Source organism: Cajanus cajan, chromosome 2, assembly GCF_000230855.2.
Source record: "Cajanus cajan strain Asha chromosome 2, NIPB_CcT2T_4, whole genome shotgun sequence".
In the NCBI taxonomy this organism is placed as follows: Eukaryota; Viridiplantae; Streptophyta; class Magnoliopsida; order Fabales; family Fabaceae; genus Cajanus; species Cajanus cajan.
Genome location: NC_138518.1, coordinates 3,754,806 through 3,775,788, shown reverse-complemented (window position 1 = coordinate 3,775,788; position 20,983 = coordinate 3,754,806). Strand labels below are relative to the sequence as shown.

Genomic DNA, 20,983 nt, shown 5'->3' with positions numbered 1-20,983 from the left:
CTTATCTCTCTAAAATTATGCTCATAGAAAGTAGTCATATAGAGACCTTTTAGAGACCCTATTTTATAATATTATCTAATGGACTTTTAGGTTAGATATGCTTACTTATTAGAGGGTGTTCAGTTGGTCTTTTAAGCGATGATTTTCCTTTGAGACTTATAACTTCCAAATTAGTTTTTCCTTGTGTTATATCTCAACAAAGAAAAATATTAAAATATCTAATATTTAAACAATTCAATCTTAAAATAAAACTAATTTTTGCCTAAGTGTTTTGTGACCAAAAACAAGATTTAGAAGCATAAGATATATTAATAATTGCTTAAATTGAATAAAAAATTGTATGCATATTTGGCAATTATCAAAAACTAACTCCGTCTATAAAATATTTTCACCATATAATAGTTTTTAAGTAAAAACTCAAATAATCACTTCATTAATTTTCTAAAACTTTTAACTAATTAAATTATGTATTTAATTTTATCTTCTAAAAATTGGGGTATTGCAAGTTTGAGTTCATCTAAACACGGTCGTGCTTTTCTCTTAAATATGTAACTATGATTTTGAGCACATTTGTCCTTAGTTCTAAACAATCATGTTGCTTTGCTCTTTTAACAGTCATGCTTAGTTCAGCACAATTGTGCTTCTTCAATGGGCACACTTTTCACCTTTTTGTGTTTTTCTTGTAAGTTTATCATTTTAAGATCCTGTACACATACATTTCAAAATTAGGTCAAATTATTCAAATGATTCACAAATCAAGCTAAAAATTCAACTTTAACCCAATCTATAAATATTATAAAATATATTTTGATCAACTTTATTCATGATATATGAGTGCATATCCTAAATATAAAATTTATTTTTTAGCTAAAAATGTATAATATTATTAGTAAATCTTATATTTTTTTCATAGGAACAAGTTTTATCTTACCAAAATTAATTTATATATTTTTGGAATATATTAACTTTTTTTTTTATTTTCCATACCACCAAGCGTGTGAAACAACTAGCATGACTTAACCAGTTTCTCAAGCTCTAACTATATCAAATATTTAGAGAGAGAACCTTGTCACATATAGTAAAATTGCCTCTAGGAAAGAATACATGTGGTATAAACCCAAAAAAATTGTACTTTTTATAGAAATAGTTTAATGCTTTATCACACCAAAACTAATTTTTATTTTTATTTTTGGTATATATTAACTTATATTTTCTAATCTTATAGAATCATTTAAAATTAAATAAATCTCATTAAACTTGCAATGAATTAATTAGTTACAGATTCATCTATGAATCTAAAGAACAATGCTTAATGACTACTATTTACGCCAAATAAGCTAATGTATATTGAATAATCTTAATTAGAAAAAAAGTATATCACTTACCATTTAGGAAAGAACAAACTATGGGCCAGGATTGATATATAGTAGTAATTCAAGTTCATGGATCAAGTGATTCTAGACTCATTCACATTTCTAGCAATATATATAAAGTACACACATTTTATTTTTTTCTCATTCGCTTGATCTTCACATAAAATTTTAATCTTATTTTCCAAGTTTCTTTTTTTCGTCAAATTGCTAGTTTTCCCTTCTCTGTATTGTTTGAATGGAACATAGGTATGTGAAACTGCTAGTTTTGGCTACTTTGTATTGTTTAAATGGAACATGGGTCTAATGATAAGTGTGTGTTTTCACACGCGGTGTTGATTTTTGTATAGTTATGTTCAATTTAACCAATATTGACTTTGAAATGGGTTATTTTGTGGGATTATGGGTTAAAAGAAATGGATATGGTAGCTAGGCTATGTCGAAAATAATTTGATTTGTTTAAGTTGTATGTGTGAATCATACCAACCAAGTAATATGAGTAGTGATGTAAATTACTTCATTGATTCTCTTAGAATATATTGATAGATGGAAGCACTTCATGATATGTGTGGGCTTTATTGTTTCCACATGAGGAATAAGGATATTTTAAATTTTAGGAAGTTTGGCCATTGATTAATTGAACTAGAGGAACATTTGATATTATTTAGAGATTAGCTAACATGTTATGATTATTAATATTCAAGGTATTCAAATGTGTGTTTGTATTTTGTATATGAAGCAATGGAATTGGTGCTGGTGGCAGAACAACTATTTCCAAGAAATTGACTATCAAAGATGCTTTATTATATTTGAAGGAAGTCAAAGACATCTTTCAAGACCAAGAAGAAAAGTATGAAATGTTCCTTGGCATCATGAAAGATTTCAAGGCTCGAAGGTAGAGTTTTACTTTCTCTCTTTTTACATTAAGTGGTGATTTTGAGAAGTGAGTGTCAAACTTGTACATAAAGAATCAATTTGTCTTAATACATTTTTTTTTTTCAGGATTGACACTAATGGTGTTATAGAAAGGGTGAAGGGGTTATTCAAAGGGCATAACAATTTGATTTTGGGATTTAACACTTTCCTACCAAAGGGTTATGAGATAACAGTTGATCAAGATAGACAATTTTTGGCTTAGGGAATTTATTACATCTCCACCTTGTGATGATGTTCTTGAAAAGGTTGTAGAAGATAGAAAGTTATCATTAAAAAGGCTATCTAGAAGGGTGATGGCCCATGACCTAGAGTTAAAAGGGGCAAAAAAAATAATAAAAAGTTTGTATAGTTATCCAACAATTTTTTGTATGGTTTTATGTTGTTTTCATAAATGGATTGAAAGTTGTTGGGTTTCTTTTTTGACGTACTACATTCAAAGGTTCATGTTAAAATGAATTTTCAACTCATTGTGTAACATATCAATATGCAATGAACCTATGTGAATCTTAGCTACTGATTTCCTTAAACAAAACTTCACATTTCCTTCACTTTCTTTGTGTAAACTTGAAGATTGTGGATTTGCTTTTAACATTAATAAAGGAGTTTATTTTTTATCTTTCAATTTTGTTGGAAAAATGATCAAATGTGAGGGTTTATACTATTTGAATCTTGATTCAAATATTTTTAATTTTTTGCATGTTAAAATGGTTGGAACCGAAAAATCCTTAATTAAAGAAAATTATTTTTCTTAATTAAAGAAAACCTTAAATCCTAATCAAAAGATGAGATCTTACCTCTTCTAGATTCTACAGATCTTGAAGAATGGGTAGATTGCATAAGAGGAGAATTAACCGAGATAAATAGTAAAGATTTTACACATAATAAAGATCTTTTAGATATAATTTTCATAGTCATTTGTGGGCATTTAAAACCAACATTATGTAGGAACAATTATTTTATAACTTTTATTGATGAATTTTCCTTGTTTTAGTTATGTCTACCAAATAAATGAATAATCTTTGTCATCGAAAAAAAAGTAAACTTTTAAGACTAAGTTAGAAAATCAATGCGATAAAAGAATAAAAATTGTAAGGTCAAATCAAGATAGTGAGTTTTATGATAGGCATGGTGAGACTGTCCCAATTAAAGGGACATTTTGCTAAATATCTTGAGGAATGTGAAACATTTTCACAATTTACAATACCAAGAACTCCTGAATAATTAAAATGGGGTGGCTGAGAGGAGAAACCTCACTTTAATGGATAAGTTAAGGTCTATGGTGAGTCAAATTATGTTACCTAATTCTCTTTGGAGCAAAAACACTTAAAACAACCATGTATATCCTAAAAAAGTACCTTCTAAATTGGTGCCCAAAGCATCATTTGAGCTTTTTAAAGTGTGGAAACTTAACCATAACCATTTTTTGTGTATGGGGTTGTGTTACTGAAGTTAAAATTTATGACCCCATGGCATCAAAATTAAGTTCTAAAACCATTAGATGTTATTTTATTGATTATTTCATCAATGTTAAAGGTTACAAATTCAACTGTCCCGCTTATGGAGTAAAATTTATTAAGGCAATCACTGCCAAATTTTTAGAAAATGATATGGTTGATTTTGAAATCTCTATTAATGATGAGCAAGTTCTAGTAGAGAGCATCTTATTGTGCAAGTTCCAATTGTTCAAAAACAAGTTGTTTATCAATCAACTGAGAGTGCAATTAGAGTACTACAATAAAAAGGTTTGCAATTTATGGCTAGGTAGTCACACACAACAAAATAACTTATATACATTCATAACTAATGTCAAGATACAACAATAAGTATGCCATACATTTTGGTATTTATCACATTCATAGTTTACAATCACCCAAGATATATAGAATGATTATGTTATAACAATGCAATGGACAAGACTCTCTTAAACTACATGCATGTAGTGTCAATAAACTCAATTGTCAACTATCAACATTTATTCAAATGTCGAGTAGCCTAGGAGGGCTTATTAGATCATAGTCATCACAACACTCTATATTAGGAGGAGATACATATAATCTCCTTGATGAGATTAGTTGTGTTTTATTAGGGAGACATAATGTAGGATCCATACACAATAGCATGAAAAGATCACATGAATTATGTTATGATGTATACATGTATTTCAAACTTATGTTATGATCATGCTAATGAGATTGTTAGTTATGTGTTCATTGATAAATAAAACTTTAAATTGTTTATCTTTATCATGAATTTTGGTTTGTGATTTTATTGGTGGTATCAGTCATGTTTTAGTCATATTCAAGTTGTCTTGTAACCACAATTATTCAACACAAGAGTTGTTTTCAACATAAATAAAACCCAATCAATATTATCATGGTGGGTGAATGTTAAAAATTGTATTTATTTGGATATTACTTTATTTATATATATTAATATAGGCATTATGCATGTTTATAGTAGGCCATTAAAAAAATTATGTTCACTAAAACATATTGTAGACAATATTACTATAGGTCTAATGTTTTCTACTAGACTTATTTAAATTTATTTGGATTTAAATATCTGCTTGGTAGAGTTTTTGTGATTTTTAAGATTTGGGTCTCCTTTTTATATATGAGAAGGAGGAGAAGCATAAATTTATTGTAGACAATGTGAGATTTTTTAATACATTTACTAAAACATGTAGTAAGCAATATTTAGTTTTTTTTTCAATTTTGTTATTTTTTCTTAAATAAATTAGTGTACATAGCTTAAGTTAATATATTTAATTTTTAATAGAGATTTATCATTTCATACTTATTAGAAATAAAATTAATTCAAATAAAATATTTTTTTAAAAAAAATTGCTAGTTAACCAACTAACTAGTAGACAAAGTCGAATATTTTTTTAATCAAATCTTCTATTTAGATATACAACTTATTTTGATGGGTCAAAAACGGAGTGAGGACTTTTTAAATAGTGCCAATATCCAGTAAATAGAAGTATCTAACAAGGGAAGTGAAAATGTTTTAAATGGACTTCTCACACCAAGTCAACAACCTAAAACTTAAGAGAATACTTGTCAAAAAAAAACATCTTAAACAGAAGCATGCATATGTATTGAAAAGAATTAAAATATCATAAATTATTTAGCTGACGTTTTTTAAAGTTTCTTTATAAAAATATAAATAATTAATTAATTAAAAATCTCAAAAAAAAAATTAAATTTGTACCAAAAAGTCTCTAAATAAAGACATCATCTGAAGCCATTACTAATGCAAACCCTGCTAGGATTATCATTTTTTGGTTAAGACCAATTTTTTTGCCATTTCTTTTTTCTTCTTCGAGAGCACTGCTTCTTCTAGGGTGGTATGTGTTTTTCTTAGAAAGCATGCACCACCTGATGCAAAATGCCTTTTAAAGGATAAATGGGCCCTTAAACCCAAAACACCACCATTTTTATTTCTTTCAAGTTCAGATGGGCCCAATTGCATTGATGACCCACTTGACAGTAATCAAGGCCAGAAACAGATTCAATAATATCTTATTCAGCACAGCCTTTTCTTTCTTAAAGGATGCCTAATAGATCTTGTTAAAAAAAAATATGCCTAATAGATCTCAATACGATATTAGGTGTCTAAAGGATACATGATATATGAAGCCCAGAAACACATTCAAGATTAGTCATTCGTTTAGTTTATTCACAAAAAGAAATTATAAAAACAAAATTAAAAGCTTAAAAATTTCCAAATTAAAAAGTTACTTCAAATATCATTTGTTCAAGACGAGTAAAGTGTAACACCCTATACTCCGACATAATACACAATAATTGTAAGATAAAATTAGAATGAATAAAAACTTTCTCAATTAGCAAATAGGTAAAAGATTCACATTCACATACATAATCATAGTTCACTTGTAGAAATTACAAAAGAAATAAAGTTAAAGGTTTTTTCAAACAAAGAAAGAAACTAAAGTCCTAAACTAGTCCTAACCATACTTCGATGTCACATATCATATCAGAGCACTCCCAATTGAAACCTAAGCCTCATCACCAATATCCTCATACTGATGATTACCTGCAACACAATAAAAATACACATAGAGCAAATAGGGGAGTGAGAAACATCTCACTCGATTTCAGGTGTAAAAATAACAGTTAGGTAACACACACACAAATCATAACAAGCACATCCATAGCTACACATTAATCAGGTGCAAATTCAAATTATACATACAACATTAATACATACACAATCATTCATCATGCAATGATGTCATGGACTCGACTCATAAATGCATGCATGTGGCGCTAGTCACGTGTCTCATAATCACATATCACGTGGTATGCTGCCGAAGCAACATACCTGGAGTAGTTTAGGAGTACATGTCGGCTCAACCGTGCACTCTCAAGATGTACTGCTAGGGTCTCGTCGGGATAGTGAAGTCACACAAGATACGTCCCATGCACACAAACGGGCAGAATTGGGCCTTCCAAACCGCATTATCCCCTAAGACTCCTCCAAGATATTTTACACTTGGAAGGTCTTCCCTAACGATGTATTCCATATCGTACCCCGTCACATAAATGCATATGATGTATGTCACACATTCACAAACTCATGGACTCAACATTTTATTTGTCAAGAAATTTCATGTCTCATGTCACTTGTTCACATTTCACATTTCAGATTTCTCATAATCATGCTCATAAGATCATCATTTGAAGATTCATATCCTTATCATGCTCAAAAAACACATCACATACGCTAACACAGTACTAAGGTAATTTCCACACAATTTGCACCTTCAAACAAGACATAAAACATATAAAACATCACAGGGGTCACGCTCAGCGCGCCCCAACTCACGCCCGGGGCATTAGATGTCGCACCAAAAGCGAAGCATTACGCCCGACACGTCCTAAGTGCGCCCAGCGAATTTAATGTCGTGCCTAAAACAGAGAATTATACCCGGCGTAGCTTCACACGAGTTCGGCGTGACTTTCCTGTGCCCAGCGCAACTTTCCTAAGCCCGACTCAATTTTCCTGGGAACTATTAATTTGTGCCCGACGCGAAGAACTGCGCCCAGCGCCCTTAGTGCGAACCTACACTTCGCAATTAGACGATTTTTTCACAACAAACATGTAATCATATAAAGAAACTAGTAAAAATCCTCCAAATAACACCTAGAACATAAATTCATACTCAATTTTATATAAACTACCTCAAATCTTGTCAAAAGATCATACCCTAATTGTTTCTCATAGGGTTTCCCATAGGAACCCACAGAACATTTTAATTCATATCAAAACTTATCTAATTTCGAAATTAAACACATATTCACGCATCACATCCAATTAGAAACCCAACAGAAAACTCAGATATTAAAACATAAAACTTTTACAATTTGCTTGTTCCTAAAGCATGCATCAGGCAAGGGATCAGGGTCATGCTACCCAACAATTATTCCCACATCCTGTGACACCCTTACTACCCAAACACATATATTGTAATAATGAAAACTTAATAATAATTTTTTTTTTCAATTTCGATAAAAAGGGTTCACATGAGAATCTTCAAAATTATTCTTCAATAATCACAATAATAAAAATGAAACGCAAGAGTTTACAAATTGTTTTCAAAAATAATATTTACAATTCCAATTCCATATAAAAATCTATGTCCTAAAGAAAATCCTCTGCCCCGATGTCACAATATCAGAGCATACCCACAACTCAACCGTTGGCATTCTAGATGCCACTCGTAGCCGGATCTTCCTCACCTAAAATATCCACAAATCGCACGGTGAGAAAAGAAAATATCTATATATATAGCACATAAGAAAACACAACATATTATCTCATTATAACTTAATATTCATAAATATTTCAACATATCATATTTCAATCAATCATGCATCGTCATCACGTCATAATTCTCAATCACCCAAATCATCACAAATCTTGCACTTCACACTATGCCAAGGTCACGCTACCCATTTAACAATCTCAGGTCGTGCTCACCCCTGATATAACATTGTGCCAAGGTCACGTTATCCGTATCCCAGGGCCGTGCTCACCCCTGACATGTTAACCAAGGTCACGATACCCATTTAACAATCTCAGGCCATGCTCACCGCTGATATAACACTGTGCCAAGGTCATGTTATCCCTATACTAGGGTCGTGCTCACCCCTGACATGTTAACCAAGGTCACGATACCCACGTAACAATCCAGAGCCATGTTCACCCCTGATATAACACTGTGCCAAGGTCACGTTACCCCTAACCTAGGGTCGTGCTCACCCCTGACATGTTAACCAAGGTCACGATACTCACGTAACAATCTCGCGCCGTGCTCACCCCTGGTCATAGGTGTGAAGAACCACAATCACATCTCATTCACATTCCACACAACATCTCATAATTCAATTCCATACGCACATCTCAAGCAATTTACATCTATGTCATCAATTTTTATCAAGTAATATAGCAATAATATTCATAAATTAAGATAATAATCAATTTTAATACAATCTTAACATAAACGATAAAATTCCCAATTATTCCAAAACCTAACTCACAGACACTTTTCTACAGTTTCGTTCTTCCTCTCAGGTCATCATTCTTACAAATTAAATATGTATTTCTAATCCGCAACACATACAGAATCTAATGGGATCATTAATTTCTCAAACAGGAATATTCTAATTTTCCCAAAACTTAGCTTACAGGCACTTTTCTATAATTTCGTTCTCTCTCTCAGATCATCATTCTTACAAATTATTGGCATATTTATAATCCTCATCACATACAGAATCTAATGGGATCATCCATTCCTCAAACAGAAATCATCCAACTTTTCACAACCTAACTTACAGGCACTTTTCTATAATTTCGTTTTCTCTCCCAGAGCATCATTTTTACCAATTAATCATATATCCATGTTCCTAAATACATACATAATCAAATAAGACCAATAATTCTTCAAATAGAAATAATTATAAAATTAGGGTTCTTCCTCTACCCAATTTCCTCATGTAACTACATATAAATAATTCCCTTTTCCCCCGTACCTGGATACGAAGAAGCTGAATCTAGATATGTAGAAGTTGAATCTACACTAGATCTGGTTGATCTCCCTCGCTGGGTTCCCCTCGGTCTGAAGCAGAAAGTAGAGGAAAGAAGAGAGAGAGCAAAAGAAAAGAAATCAGAAATGAGAGGTGTGTTTTTTGGGAGTGGCAAACAGCTCTATATATAGGCATTCTGCGCCGGAACGGCCTGTTCCAAATCCGGAACGGCCCGTTCCAAATCCGGAACGGGCCGTTCCGGACCCTTAAACCATGGCTAAAAATCACATCCAGAACGGCCCGTTCTAGTGTGCATTAATTACACCCAACGACCATAATTTTGGGAACGCCCCGTTCCAAGCCCGTTCCCATTTAGGGTTAATGGCATATTTAATAGTCCGAAACGGCCCGTTCCATCTTGAGAACGTCCCGTTCTGGGCTATTACCTCACATACAATTTGGTAGTTTGGAACGGCCCGTTCCAATTCTGGAACAGCCCGTTCCAAGCTACTAAATCACATACCTTTTGGTAGTTTGGAACGGCCCGTTCCAATTCCGGAACAGCCCGTTCCAAGCTACTGAATCACCCCTATCACCTTTATAAAATTACCAAAATACCCTCAATTAAAATAAATAAATAAAAAGTGAAATAAAAACTGGGGTGTTACAATTCTCCCCTCCTTTAAGAAATTTCGTCCTCGAAATTACTTGAAGCAAATAAAAATGGATATGAAGCTTTCATCTTCTCCTCTAACTCCCAAGTAGCACTTTCAAGTGTAGCTCCTCCCCAAATAACTTTCACCAAAGAAATTTCCTTACCCCTAAGTTGCTTCACCATTCGATCCTCGACTCTCACCGGGGTAGCTTCCACAGTTAGGTTCTCCTTAACCTCAAGATGATCCGACTCAATCACATGCGAAGGATCATGGATGTATTTCCGAAGTTGGGAAATGTGGAGAACATCATGGAGATTTGACAGATTAGGAGGAAAAACAATTTGGTAGGCAACACTACCGACTCGTTTTAGAATTTGGAAAGGACCAATAAATCGAGGAGTAAGTTTTCTGGATTTCAATGCCCTGCCAACCCTAGTCCACGGAGTGACTTTCAAGAATACATGGTCACCTTCTTGAAATTCCAAGTCCTTCCTTCTCCTGTCAGCATAACTTTTCTGTCTACTCTGAGTTGTTCTCATTCTCTCTTGTATCAATCTAACCTTATCAGTGGTTTGTTGCACAATCTCAGGTCCTAAAATAACATTATCACCAGGCTCGCACCAACACAAAGGAGTCATACATCTCCTACCATACAAGGCTTCATAAAGTGTCATACCTATACTAGAGTGGTAACTATTATTATAGGTAAACTCTATCAAAGGTAAAAGACTATCCCAACTACCCCCTTGGTCCAGTACACAGGCTCTAAGCAAATCCTCTAAAGATTGAATAGTCATCTCAGTCTGACCATTAGTTTGAGGGTGGTAAGCTGAACTAAGTCTAAGTTGGGTCCCCAAAGCTTGTTGTAGGCTCTCCCAAAACCTAGAGGTGAATCTAGGGTCTCTGTCTGACACTATACTAGATGGTATCCCATGCAATCTCACAATCTCATCAATATACAGTCCAACCAATCTCTCTAGAGAGTACCTAATGTTAATAGATAAGAAATGTGCACTCTTAGTCAACCTATCAACTATAACCCAAATGGAATCATGCCCTCTCCTAGTCCTAGGCAAAGCAACTACAAAATCCATAGAAATGCTATCCCACTTCCACTCGGGTATACTCAAAGGCTGAAGTAGTCTTGAAGGTTTCTGATGTTCTATCTTAGCCTTCTGACACACTAAACAGGCACTCACAAATTCAGCTATATCTTTCTTCATCTTAGGCCACCAAAATATCTTTCTAAGGTCTTGATACATCTTATTTGCCCCTGGGTGAAAACTAAGCTTGCTCCTATGACCTTCCTCTAGGATCAAACGTCTAAGTGTAGGGTCACTAGGCACGCACACTCGGTCTTTAAATCTTAACACTCCATCTACACTCAAGGTAAATTCTCCTCCAATACCTTGTCCTATAGCTTCACGCCTAGCCACTAGAAATGAATCCACTAATTGTGCTTCTCCAATTTCCTTCAACAACTCACTAGTCACCCGAGTCATACCTAGTCTCACACTACTAGGGGTCACCTCACAAGTCAAACTCAAGTCTCTAAATTGAGCCAAAAGGTCCATCTCCCTAATCATAAGAGAAGACAAATGCAAAGATTTCCTACTTAAAGAATCAGCCACCATATTGGCTTTTCCCGGATGATAACTAAGATCAAAATCATAATCCTTAAGGAACTCTAACCATCTCCTTTGCCTCATATTTAATTCCTTTTGGTCAAATAAATATCTAAGACTCTTATGATCACTAAACACCTCAAATTTTGAACCATACAAATAATGTCTCCAAATCTTACGTGTGAATACCACAGCTGCTAATTCAAGATCATGGGTGGGGTAATTCTTCTCATGTACTTTCAATTGCCTAGATGCATAAGATACGACTTTTCCCTCCTGCATTAACACTCCACCCAAACCCATCTTAGAAGCGTCACAATAAACCACAAAAGTCTTACTAAGGTCAGGCAACACTAAAACAGGTGCACTAGTCAACTTCTCCTTAAGGGCTCGGAAACTATTCTCACATTTACTATCCCATACAAACACAACTCCTTTCCTAGTTAAACTTGTCAAGGGTAATGCTAACTTAGAGAATCCCTCTATGAACCTTCTATAGTATCTAGCCAATCCAAGGAAGCTCCTAATCTCACTAACTGACTTAGGTGTCTCCCACTTAAGTACCGCTTCAACTTTAGATGGATCTACTGTTATACCCCCACTTGAAATCACATGTCCTAAGAAACTCACTTCCTCTAGCCAAAAGTCACACTTAGACAACTTGGCATAAAGTTGTCTCTCTCTGAGAGTTTGAAGTACTACCTTTAAGTGTTCCTCATGTTCCTCTTTAGTCTTGGAATAAACTAGTATGTCATCTATGAAGACAACTACAAATTTATCCAAGTACGGATGAAAAATTCGGTTCATGTAATCCATAAAAATTGCAGGAGCATTTGTTACACCAAAAGGCATTACTAGATACTCATAGTGTCCATAACGAGTCCTAAATGTTGTCTTAGGTACATCCTCATCCTTAACTCTAATCTGATGGTACCCCGATCTAAGATCAATTTTACTAAATACACAAGCACCCACCAACTGGTCCATAAGATCATCTATCCTAGGCAATGGATATTTATTCTTAATGGTCACCTTGTTCAACTAGCGATAATCTACACACAATCTCATACTACCATCCTTCTTCTTAACTAATAGTACGGGTGCTCCCCAAGGTGATACACTAGGCCTCACAAACCCCTTCTCCAACAAGTCTTCTATTTGTTTCTTAAGCTCCACTAACTCTACGGGTGACATCCTATAAGGTGCAATAGAAATAGGTCATGTTCCTAGTACTAAGTCTATGGAAAATTCTACTTCTCTTCTAGGTGGTAAGCTAGACATATCATCAGAGAAGACATCCGAAAAGTCATATACAACAGGCAGTTCATTCACCAAAATATTACTCTCAGAATTCAAAGAAGATAACAACATGTACAATTGAGCATCCTCTTGTAAAGATACCTTAACTTGGTTGGCAGTCAAATAATCCTTACTCACTTTTTCAACAGGCTCACCGAAGACAATAGATTTATCAGCACAATTCAAAAGGACAATATTGGAAGATAACCAGTCCATACCCAGAATAAAATCTAGCTGACTTAGAGGCAAACAAATTAAGTAAACTATAAAATCTCTACCATCAATAATCAAAGGACACTTTAAACAGACATCAGAAGTAGACACTGAACCACTAGTTGGTGTCTCTACTATTAATTCAAAAGACAAGGAAGAAATAGGTAATTTTAATTTGGACACACACGCATGTGATATAAAAGAGTGAGTCGCACCAGAGTCATACAAAACAATTAGAGGAGTTCCATTGATGAAACACATATCCTGGATTAAGTCTTTGGATTGTGAAGCTTCAGCACCACTCAAGGCAAACACCCTTCCTGTCGCTCGAGGTTTGCTAGCACTCCCTCCAACCTCTGTTGTCTTGTTCTTGTGGCAATCACGAGCTCTGTGTCCCTTCTCTTGACATTTGAAGCACGTTATTTCTCTAGGCAACGGACATTCATATGCCCTATGACCTGGCTTCCCACAATTGTAGCAGTTGTTGTGTGAAACAGAACCCACACTTCCTCCTCTAGAAGTTTGGCTAGCCGTGGGAACTTGGCTTCTTTGTTGCACAGAACCTTGATTATTCACCTTAGAACTTGAGTCCCCAGCAAACTTGGTGTAAAGTTTACTCTTATTAGATGAACCAAACTTATTATTCCTCATGGGTCCTCCACTCTTATAATGAGTTACCCTAGCACGGTTGTCCTCATCATATACTCGGCACTTGTTTACCAATTCATGATAGTGAGTGATCCCTTGATAATTGAAAACTTGTTTAATCTCAGGGCGAAGACCACTCACAAACTTCACACATTTGTCCTCCTCATTGCCCACACCATCATACATGGGACAAAATCTGACCAAGTCTTCAAACTTAGTCACATACTCAGCCACAAAATCATCTCCTTGCTTCAATTCAAGGAATTCCACCTGTTTCTTATGTCTCACATCTCGGGGAAAGTATTTCTCCAAGAATAGCCGCTTGAAATTCTCCCAGTTCACTTGGGTACCTGCAACTATCATTCTTTGTAAAGTACCTTGCCACTAGATGCCAGCCTCACCAGAAAGCATGAAGGCAGCCAAAGTCACCTTCTATATCAAAGGACATCCCATAGCTTGGAATATCTTTTCAACTTCAAAAATCCAGTCAGCAGCTCCATCAGGATTATAACCCCCACGGAAGCTTGGTGGATTATTTCGCTGGAATCTCTCCAGCCAATCTACCTCTGGTTGTTGGTTCATATTACCTAGAGCCTGAGCCATCGCTTGAAGAGCATCAGTGATTGCACGATCGTTCCTACCTCCTGCCATTACTTTTCTGATCACCAGAAAAGTTACCAATTATACTATAAGTAAACAACCAACTTAATCAATCATAGTACTAACATATCAACAAATTCCACAATCAATTCATTCCATCAATTATCTACTAAACAAGCATAGTAGACTCATAACTCACGGCTGATTGGATCGACCTGCTCTGATACCACTAAATGTGACACCCTTACTACTCCAACACATATATTGTAATAATGAAAAAATAATAATTTTTTTTTCAATTTCGGTAAAAAAGGGTTCACATGAGAATCTTCAAAATTATTCTTCAATAATCACAATAATAAAAATGAAACGCAAGAGTTTACAAATTGTTTTCAAAAATAATATTTACAATTCCAATTCCATATAAAAATCTATGTCCTAAAGAAAATCCTCTGCCCCGATGTCACAATATCAGAGCATACCCACAACTCAACCATTGGCATTCTAGATGCCACTCGTAGCCGGATCTTCCTCACCTAAAATATCCACAAATCGCACGGTGAGAAAAGAAAATATCTATATATATAGCGCATAAGAAAACACAACATATTATCTCATTATAACTTAATATTCATAAATATTTCAACATATCGTATTTCAATCAATCATGCATCGTCATCACGTCATAATTCTCAATCACCCAAATCATCACAAATCTTGCACTTCACACTATGCCAAGGTCACGCTACCCATTTAACAATCTCAGGCCGTGCTCACCCCTGATATAACACTGTGCCAAGGTCACGTTATCCGTATCCCAGGGCCGTGCTCACCCCTGACATGTTAACCAAGGTCACGATACCCATTTAACAATCTCAGGCCGTGCTCACCCCTGATATAACACTGTGCCAAGGTCACGTTAACCCTATCCCAGGGCCCTGCTCACCCCTGACATGTTAACCAAGGTCACGATACCCACGTAACAATCCAGAGCCGTGCTAACCCCTGATATAACACTGTGCCAAGGTCACGTTACCCCTAACCTAGGGCCGTGCTCACCCCTGACATGTTAACCAAGGTCACGATACTCACGTAACAATCTCGCGCCGTGCTCACCCCTGGTCATAGGTGTGAAGAACCACAATCACATCTCATTCACATTCCACACAACATCTCATAATTCAATTCCATACGCACATCTCAAGCAATTCACATCTATGTCATCAATTTTTATCAAGTAATATAGCAATAATATTCATAAATTAATATAATAATCAATTTTAATACAATCTTAACATAAACGATAAAATTTCCAATTATTCCAAAACCTAACTCACAAGCACTTTTCTACAGTTTCGTTCTTCCTCTCAGGTCATCATTCTTACAAATTAAATATGTATTTCTAATCCTCAACACATATAGAATCTAATGGGATCATTAATTTCTCAAACAGGAATATTCTAATTTTTCCAAAACTTAGCTTACAGGCACTTTTCTATAATTTCGTTCTCTCTCCCAAATCATCATTCTTACAAATTATTGGCATATTTATAATCCTCATCACATACAGAATCTAATGGGATCATCCATTCCTCAAACAGAAATCATCCAACTTTTCACAACCTAACTTACAGGCACTTTTCTATAATTTCGTTTTCTCTCCCAGAGCATCATTTTTACCAATTAATCATATATCCATGTTCCTAAATATATACATAATCAAATAAGACCAATAATTCTTCAAACAGAAATAATTATAAAATTAGGGTTCTTCCTCTACCCAATTTCCTCATGTAACTCTACATATAAATAATTCCCTTTTCCCCCGTACCTGGATACGAAGAAGTTGAATCTAGATATGTAGAAGTTGAATCTACACTAGATCTGGTTGATCTCCCTCGCTGGGTTCCCCTCGGTCTGAAGCAGAAAGTAGAGGAAAGAAGAGAGAGAGCAGAAGAAAAGAAATCAGAAATGAGAGGTGTGCTTTTTGGGAGTGGCAAACAGCTCTATTTATAGGCATTCTGCGCCGGAACGACCCGTTCCAAATCCGGAACGACCCATTCCGGACCCTTAAACCATGGCTAAAAATCACATCCAGAACAGCCCGTTCTAAAACCAGAACGGCCCGTTCTAGTGTGCATTAATTACACCCAACGTCCATAATTTTGGGAACGCCCCGTTCCAAGCCCGTTCCCATTTAGGGTTAATGGCATATTTAATAGTCCGGAACGGCCCGTTCCATCTTGAGAACTAGAGCTGTCAAAACGGGCCAGCCTGGCCCGTTTGACCCGGCCCACCTCAACCCACTTTCTAAGTGGGCCAACCCGGCCCGACCCACCAAATTTATTATGTAAACTTTTCTAGCCTCGCCCGGCCCACCACGGGTTGGTGGGCTAAACGGGCCGCCCACCAACCCACCTGATTTTTTTAAAAAAATTATAATGTAAAATAAATTTCAATATAAAATAATATTTAGTCTAAAGTAAAAATTATTAAACTAAGTATCATGGATACAACATTAAAATTAAATTAATAAGTGTGAAACTTTAAAAAATTAAAACAAAAAAAATAAAAAATCTTTCATGAGAGTGATTATTCATCAATATTAAATTTTATTAGAGGTTTGGATAGATAAATTTATAGTAATCTCATATTATTTAAATTGATTTTATCTTTATCTATAAAAAAAATGATATCTTATTAAAATAATGCATATATAGTAATAAACAGTTAAGTGAGTTGTTAGTGGGTTGTTAGTGGGTTTAGGGGATGAGTTAGTAAGTGGGTCAGGTGGGCCACCCGGCCCACCACGGGTTCAACCCGGGTGGGCCGGGTCACATTTTTTGACCCATCATAAATTTTTTCATTTTTTTGGCCCGGCTCGGCCCATTTTCAAGGTGGGCTAGGTTGACCCACGGGCTGGAGCCCACTTTGACAGCTCTATTGAGAACGGCCTGTTCTGGGCTATTACCTCACATACAATTTGGTAGTTTGGAACGGCCCGTTCCAATTCCGGAACAGCCCGTTCCAAGCTATTGAATCACCCCTATCACCTTTATAAAATTACCAAAATACCCTCAATTAAAATAAATAAATAAAAAGTGAAATAAAAACTGGGGTGTTACACATCCTCGAGCGAGGTTTCTCACTCCCCCTTACCTTGATGAATAGAAGATGAAGCACGAGCGGAATCTGTGACACCCTTACTACCCCAACACATACATCATAATAATGTAATTAAATTAAGAAAAATAAACTTTAAAATTTGGTAAAAGGGTTCACATAAACTTCAAAAATCGTTCTTTAATAACCTTGAATATTAAAGATTTAGAAAATGAAACACAAAAGTTTACAAATTATTTTCAAAATGATATTTACAATTCCAAATCCATATAAAAATTCTTTCCTAAAAGTCCTCTGCCCCGATGTCACAATATCAGAGCATAACCCTTTCCCTTTAGAACTCAACATTATGAGTGCCTTCATCTTCACCTAAAAGAAAACCACATAAAAACAGGACGGTGAGAGATAGATAACATCATATATGAACATAGAGCTACCCAATTCCCACCCCACACCGTGCACCAAAATATCATCATTAAATATAAACAACAAATACATCTCATATAATTACCAAACATCATTTTTTTTTCAATCATACAAGCTTTCATACACATGCTCACTATATGCTCATACACATCTCCTCTCCTAAGAGTCTCAACTTGGCACTCCGCACAATGGGCGTACCTCGTCAATTCCCTTAGTTGTTGCCAATGCGGGCATACCGTTCTCACACCCTCCCAGGGCCGGTATGTTGCACGGTTAAACACCCAGCGGCCCGTGCAAAGGCAATCCACCCACCGTTAAACCCTCTGTGGCCAGTGAGCTGCGCAGTTAAACACCCAACGGCCCACGCATGGAATGCCTCCCGTTATGGTCCCCCCTGTCTCAACCCCTCTCTGGGCCCAGGGTCCAATGCAATATAGCCACGTCTGGCTTCTCAAGCACCACATGCAACTCATAAGTCTCATGCAACTCATGCATCCCACGTAACTCATAATTAATGCATCTCCATTATATAACATCATCACATGTCAATAACAATCCATGCAATATCATCCTCACATGCTAGGTACCTATCATTAAGTTATCAACATCATAGATCACAAATTTCACATAATTCTTCACACACATCACAATATTTATGACATTCAGTTAATAATTTTACCATAACTCGAGATATACATATCCTTTCTAAGTGATCCCAACTCCATTAGAATCCTAACATCAATATCTACAACTTTCATGAAGAACACAAATCCTAATAAAGTCGTTTAGGTTACCATTCAGGGCTCACAAAAATTGATGTTGTGGTTCGCACACAGATTGGAAGGCTCAAATTGAAACTCACATAACTTGATCAAATATTAATATTTTTACACGATTCTTGTGTCTAAATGGTAGCCCCAGATGTCTAGTTTCTAACAAAACAAACGACACTCGATTTGGATAACTACACAGAAAGATATCGCAAAATTACAAACGTATGTCGGGGTCCCGACGCCCGACGCCCAAAACTGGCGCTGAGCGCCCAAATCTCTGCCCAGACTCCCCTCTGTGCAATTAAACCTGCGTTTTACGAGTTCCAACAAGGTTTTTACCAATTTTCACTACTTCTACACCTCGTTGGTTCAGTTTAACTCCATTTATATTCTTCATACGTTCCAAATCAATCCATACACATCTCAAGCCTCAAAAATTGGTTTCCATTGGTTTTACAAAAAAAAATCTAAACTCTTCTTAACACATAAAATTCAAGTCATCAAATTTAAGGATAAAGAATTAACAAGAAAGCCCCAATGGAATTCAAAGACAATTCAAGAAATAAGTTCTTCCAAATGAATTAAGAATTTAGAACATCGATTGCACAGATAATCGTTCAGAATTTTAAATAGAGTTCCTAGAGGGACTTAGGGATTGCCCTCACTACCCGAACACCCCTATATTCACATATGAAGAAATTCATCCCCCCGTACCTTAAGGATGATGAACGAAGGCCAACAGAAGAACGACGGAGCAATCTGAACACTTTACGCCTTCCTTCAAGAATTTTCTCCTCTTTTTTCCCTAACCCTTCAGAACGCAAATGAGGCAGATAGGGTTAACACCACCTGACTCCTTTCTTAAAATTAATCCATTGGACTGGGTCAACCCAACCCATTTTCCTTCTCTTCTAACCCACTTCTAATTTTCCTCAAAATAATTAAATAAAATAAATACATGTATATTATAAAATATTTTTTTCTCTATAATAATAATATATTTCTGACCCTAAATATAATAATATAATTTCAATAACAAAATATCATATAAAATCAACCTTCTCTTAAAATATATAAATATTTATTTAAAAATGCTAATAAAAATACTTATTTAATACGTACAAAATAATTGTCCAAAATAATAATTATTTAAAACGTACAAAATAATATTCCTCTATAATTATTAAAATAATTATGACCAAATACCATCTAATAATAATAATAATAATAATAATAATAATAATAATAATAACCTTTTTGAAAATTGGGGTGTTACAGAATCGGGGTTGGTTCTCTCCTTCAGGTTCTCCTTGGCCTTTAGAAACGTAGAAAGAAAATGAGTGGGAAGAAGTAAATGCATGGAATGACTCAGATAACTTCTAATAACCTCCCTTTTCTCAAATTAATAAAATAATAATAATATTAATAATTTGCAAAAGATTACTACGTCCTTCCTTCCCTTCCATAAAATAATAATAATAATAATAATAATAATAATATTAAACATATATTCTCCCTTTTATAAGATAATTTAAACATAATTATTAATAATAAAATACATTTCATAAAAATAACTCCTGCTCCACTAATTAAATAAAATATAATTACAAATCATGTCATATAATTAAACTAGAGTTCATATCACTAATTAAATAATATTCAAAACTCTAAAATTAAAAGGATGCACCACCTGATGCAAAATGCCTTTTAAAGGATAAATGGGCCCTTAAACCCAAAACACCACCATTTTTATTTGGCTCATTATATATACACCTCCTTTTTTTCATAAGTACACCTCCTTCTTTTAAAAAAAATTATAAAATATTATAATTTTTTAAAAGAAAATTAATTTTACACTTTCAACTTTCAATTTACTACTTTCTTCTTCTTATTCACACACTTTTTTTTTTCTCTTTCAATTTTCAAATACTACCAAAATAGGTGGGGTGAAGGAAAAATAAGGGGGTGCATGTAAAAATTGAAAAAGAAAGAAAGATATGTGAAAGAAAAGTACTAAAATGTTGTGGATGTAAAATTAAAAAATTTAAAACAAAAAATTAAGAAAATTTAAAAATTTTAATTATTTTTTTAAAGGAGGTATACTTATAGAAAAAAGGAGGTGTATATATCATGAACCTTTTTATTTCTTTCAAGTTCAGATGGGTCCAATTGCATTGGTGCCCACTTGACAGTAATCAAGCCCAGAAACAGATTCAATAATATCTTATTCAGCACAACCTTTTTCTTTCTTAAAGGATACCT

The 20,983-nt window shown here is 34.7% G+C and overlaps 1 protein-coding gene across 1 annotated transcript; it reads left to right on the top strand.

The window, feature by feature from the left end:
* Nucleotides 1-747: 747 nt before the first annotated feature.
* Nucleotides 748-4,594, top strand: LOC109793440 (paired amphipathic helix Sin3-like protein). The gene is made up of 3 exons (XM_020352911.3): nt 748-1,619; nt 2,110-2,265; nt 2,373-4,594. Exons 1-3 carry the CDS (start codon nt 1,609-1,611, stop codon nt 2,506-2,508), a joined length of 303 nt encoding a protein of 100 aa, XP_020208500.1. The 5' UTR covers nt 748-1,608; the 3' UTR covers nt 2,509-4,594.
* The last annotated feature ends 16,389 nt before the right edge of the window (nt 4,595-20,983 follow it).